The sequence below is a fragment of the Lycium barbarum genome, chromosome 8, assembly GCF_019175385.1.
Source record: "Lycium barbarum isolate Lr01 chromosome 8, ASM1917538v2, whole genome shotgun sequence".
Lineage (NCBI taxonomy): Eukaryota > Viridiplantae > Streptophyta > Magnoliopsida > Solanales > Solanaceae > Lycium > Lycium barbarum.
In genome coordinates, this window is record NC_083344.1 from 101,865,678 (window position 1) to 101,871,039 (window position 5,362).

Consider the following 5,362-nt stretch of genomic DNA (forward strand, 5'->3'; position numbering starts at 1 on the left):
CATAAGCAATCTGCTTATCTTATTTTGTGAGATACTCTGAGAGAGCTTTGTCTTTGTGATATATAAAAGTTCAAGATTTTAATATTGATGAGTTCAACCTTTAATTTTTTGTCACTGATTCCATCACACTTTTGATATTATGGATTCAAAATGTTATTTCTTTTGAAAACGTACGCAGTGACTTTTTACTTATTTATCTATATGCTTTGTGTCAGAAATATCAAATTCGATTGAACCCATTGTTTATGCGCTTTTTCCACCATTGTATTGATCACTATTTCTTATAACACCTTCGTTCACTCGTCTTGCTAGCCTGGTGCTCATAATGTCTTACTAGCGGAGTAGGAGCCGACTTGACATCCCAACTGAGCAAAATGGAGAAAATTCATTTTGTGTATAGCAGGGTGGGTAATATGCATGGTTGGTTTTAAAGTAGAATTAGGCGGGTCATTATCATATTATATAAACTTATATCGCGGATTCCTTTATATCCGAGTTATTTATAATTTCCCCCCTTAACGTATGTGCACTTTTGTGACTTACGTCTTGCCATATCTTTTTTAATGATTTACACCCTAATCTCCTTAGTTCAAAAAAAAAAAAAAACCCTTCTTCAATTATTTATAAGGATAAAATAGGAAAATACATATAAAAAAAAAATAGAAAAGTGATTAAAATTAAAAGTAAAAGCAATATTGAATAGCAGACAATGGTCATTCCGAATAACCAGGTTGCCTTGAAGAATTGTTAAGTTAGCAGCACCATAATCAAGTGGATTATCACTGTTTTCTACCCAAACTACACTGGTTGGAAGAATCAATTATTTAGCCAAATGAAAGAGATTTATCTGCAGAAATGGTGGCCCCCCCGAGACAGAGATTAATGTTGAGACTAAAGTATAAAAAGAGCACAAAGAGTACTAGAAATTGAATAATTGTTTTTCATTTAATTTCCACGACTGCGCAATGTGTTGCTAGAAAAGACGATGGCTGAAATAATACTACTTCCTCCGTCCCAATTTATATGACACTTTTCGCTTTTCGAGAGTCAATTTGACTAAACTTTAAAGTTAAGTTGAATTACATTAACTTAATATTTTAACATTAAAATTTATATATTTGAAAACTACATGAAAAGTATTATAAGTGGCAACTTTTCTCATATCAATTTGGTGAAAAAATACATTTAAAATATTGGTCAAAATTCATACAGTTTAAATCTCGAGAAGCAAAAAGTGTCACATAAATTGGGACAGAGAGAGAAAAAAATAAGGAGATCTTGTGTCTGTGGAAGTCTTGACAGAAGGAGATTTTTCTGCTTTGGAGTCGATGACAGTAGTGAAACAAGTTGATTTTTCTTATTGCTAATTTGCTTTGATTTTTCTTACTTTTATCATACGTTGATTATAGGTAAAGTTGTAAACGGGAAGACACTGCCTTTGAATGGAGAAGAAGGAGCAAATGTCTGGTATTCAATATTGCTTTTATTTTTAATTTAGATCACTTTTCTGTTTTCCTTATATATAATTTCTTATTTTATCCTTGTAAATAATTGAAAAAGGGTACTTTTATGATTTTGAAAAGAACTAAGGAGATTAGGGTGCAAATCATTAAAAAAGATAGGATAAGATGTAAGTCACAAAAGTGAGCTTCCCTTAGGGGTGCGAATTGCAAATTACTCAAACATTCTATACAAATTATTCTTTTGTTTCGAATTAGATCATAAAAATAAGTCATGAATTTTAAAGATTATTTATATGTATTGGCGTTAGTTTCTAATTAGTTCTTCGAAATAAGTCGCAAGTTCTAAAAAAAACTATTGAAAGATGAAAAATATTATTCCATAGAAAAATGGAAAATGTCATCTGATGAATGGAACTCCCTAACTAAGTAGGCGTTTGGAAATTGAAAACCAAACATTATTCACTTTATTTGGAATTTTGAAGTTGAAGTTGTGTTTGGTCATAGTTTTTGTAAAGAATATTTGGTTTTTTGAATGTAATGAAAGTGAAAAAAGTAGGAAAACAAAAGTGAAAACAAGGTTTTTCGTGTTTTTCAAAAGAATTTTCATTGCCAAACACTGATTTCAAATAAAGTGAAAAAGTTTTCCGGAAAAGTTCTCATGGCCAAACAGGCAATTAAGAGCCGCGATATCATTGCACGACCTCGAATATGTTTCTTGGATTGATTGTATCGTTTTCTGTCGTTGCATAATGCCACACATCAACTTTTTGTAGGATAAATCTAAAAGAAAAGTAGGGTAAGGGGTAGCGCTATTATAAAAAACAGGGTTAAGAATAAAATAGGATTATTAGATACTAATAAGTAAAGACAAAAAATGAGAAAATAACAAGGTAACGACGCCATCACACCAAATATATTACACAAAATGAAACTTTTCGTCGTTACATATCGAGAGATGTAACGATACATACAAAAAAATTATGTAACAATCAAAACAAATATTTTATTTAAACTAACAACACAAGGGGAAAGTAAGGGACCGTTATTAGAGATGCTTCGGGTTTCCAGCAACCCCCCCCCCCCCCCCCCCAAACCTTGGAAACTAAATTAGTTAAAACGAAAAACACCCTAGGGGATTTTAAACTTTTATAAAGACTGAAGTGATTAAAACACTCCTAAACTTGACCCGGATTATTATTTTAGTCTCCAAACTATGGCTAGTCTTAAAAACACCCCTAATCATGGTTAAGTAAATTTTAATACACCTCCGAGCTCATACACCTTAGTGAGTGTAGTCACTCGCGGTCCATTTGGAATTTCCAATTGATGTATCCTGCATGTGAATAATTTAAAAGTCAAATGAAAAATAAAAAAATAGTAGCTATAAACTCATGTTCTTAAAAAATTAAATCACCCCAAACACTCTAGAATTCTCCATTTCTATCAAAACGCTCTCCATCTCCCTTTGATTTCTATCGAAACTTAGGGTTTTAGCCTAGAAAGGTAGCCTAGTAATTAAATAGCACACTAATACAATAGGCAAATCATCAATGTTCTTGACCACTTCAACTCTTGCCCATACTTATTGTTCTTCTTCAACATTGCGCCAGAAATGGTGGTTCATACCAGTCGAAAAATTTGCAAGAACATTGACTTATACAAAGTGAACAGAAATCAGTGACAAATCCAACAAAATTATCAAAGATTAACCGTCCTAAATAGAATAAACCCTACAAAATTATACTAAAATTGACATACCAAAAACAAAAACAACGTACATTGTAGTTTTGACAACCCCAAATCTCCTTCCTCGATTGTCATCAGACCAAGAAATTCTCAACACTGCCGGAAATCCACATCTACAAACTTTAGTCATGAAGACAATTGAGAGAGAAACCAACAAATATGACTAAGAACTTTAGCAATTAGAGAAGAAGGCGAAGAAAAAAATTTGAATTCAACTTGGGGTGTGTTTTAATGGAGGCCGAAGATTAAAATAGAGGAGAAGAAGAGGCGAGCACTTGTTCTACCATGTGGCATCTCGAGGGTATTTTTTAAATTCACTTACCCAAGCTTATGGGTGTTTAAAAGACTAGTCATAATTCGGGGACTAAAGTAATAATCTATGTCAAGTTTAGGAGTGTTTTAACCACTTCGGCCTTTCGTAAATCATAGACTTCTATTCTTCATTGCAATGTTCTTTGTTTATGAGATGGTAAAAGTTAGAAGAAGGTAAATTGTATAATAACCGTAGCAGTAGTAATTATTTACAACAAATGAATCATGACATCTGAATTAAAGTCAAGTCGTGATTGGAAAAAGAAAATAGAAGGAGAAGTCATGACACACACGCCTATGTGGAAGACACACACACATGCTAATTTGGCACACACATACATTGAAAAAAAAAAGGCGGATCAAGGATTTAAACATTATGGGTTCAACTTTAAGATTATTAGCGTTGAACTCCTTATGTTTTTTATACTTATGGGTTTATATCTACAATTTATTGGAATTTTAGTAAATTTTTACACATAAATTTATGTTTCGCGTTGAAAGTTAGGGGTTCAATTGAACCCATAACCATAATGGTACATAGGCCTGTACCGGAATGTTTGCCGTGAAATCTTCAAGATTTCTCCTATAAATACTACTGGTAGCAAATCTAGTTTTCATTCAAAAACCATTTCGAGAGACGACCTATAGTCATGGGATTTTTTCTCTTTTCCCAAATGACTTCATTTTTTCTTCTTGCCTCTACACTTCTCTTCTTCCTAATATCCCACTCTTGTCATGCCCAAAACTCTCAACAAGACTATTTGGATGCCCACAACACTGCTCGTAGCAATGTGGGAGTCGGGCCATTAACATGGGACGACAAGGTGGCAGCCTACGCCCAACAGTATGCTTCCCAATTGGCTGCTGATTGCAACCTCGTCCATTCTCAAGGCCAATACGGTGAAAACCTAGCTGGCGGTAGCGGCGACTTGACGGCCACGCAGGCGGTGGGGATGTGGGTCGACGAGAAACAATACTATCACCATGACTCGAATTCATGTGATGAGGGAAAAGTGTGCGGACATTATACTCAAGTGGTTTGGCGTAACTCGGTTCGCTTGGGATGTGCTAGGGTTCAATGCAACAATGGAGGATACGTTGTCTCTTGCAACTATGATCCTCCAGGTAATTATATAGGTCAAAGTCCATACTAAAAAGATGTCCATTTCACATTATACGTACGGACTTCAGCTTGTATCAAGAAATTAAATAATAGCACTAAAAAACAACTAAGTTATTAAGTATATTTGTATTCCTATATGGAGTGGACGTTCTATATAGTAAGATAAATGGTTTTAAGAGAACAAGTACAAGTTGTAACAAGTGTGAAGCTGCTTCGGCTTGATGTATGATCTCATTATTATGAATTAATACTCTTAAAAAATCATGTGTTGATGGTCTAACTACCTGCGATGCCATGATTAAAATCTTAATCACATGCATTTTTAAACAATAGGAAGCCAGCTTATTATATACCACGTATTATTAATGTAATATGATCTGTTAGAGGGGAAAAACCATGGACACCAAGTTAGATGGTCGAAGGATTAAAAGTAGCTAGTTTTCACAACTGAACTACTGCTTGACGTAAGGCCCATAAAAGAGCTTAAATTTGGGATCTTTATCCAAATAGCCGGCCGGATTTACTATTTACTCTTCCTAGACTGTATACATACACAATACACTGAATTTACATAGTTATACACATATTATATATGAATTATATATATATATATAACCGCTAGTTATTTAAGTTGTTGGATGTACAACTATTTAGGTAACTCTATATGTTAAATTTATACAATGCGTATAAAAAATATTTACATAATCAGATCACTTAT

The 5,362-nt window shown here is 33.6% G+C and overlaps 1 protein-coding gene across 1 annotated transcript; it reads left to right on the forward strand.

The window, feature by feature from the left end:
• The first annotated feature begins 4,154 nt into the window (after positions 1-4,154).
• On the forward strand, positions 4,155-4,920 carry LOC132605191 (pathogenesis-related protein 1C-like). The gene has a single exon (XM_060318410.1). It carries the CDS (start codon positions 4,172-4,174, stop codon positions 4,673-4,675), a length of 504 nt encoding a protein of 167 aa, XP_060174393.1. The 5' UTR covers positions 4,155-4,171; the 3' UTR covers positions 4,676-4,920.
• The last annotated feature ends 442 nt before the right edge of the window (positions 4,921-5,362 follow it).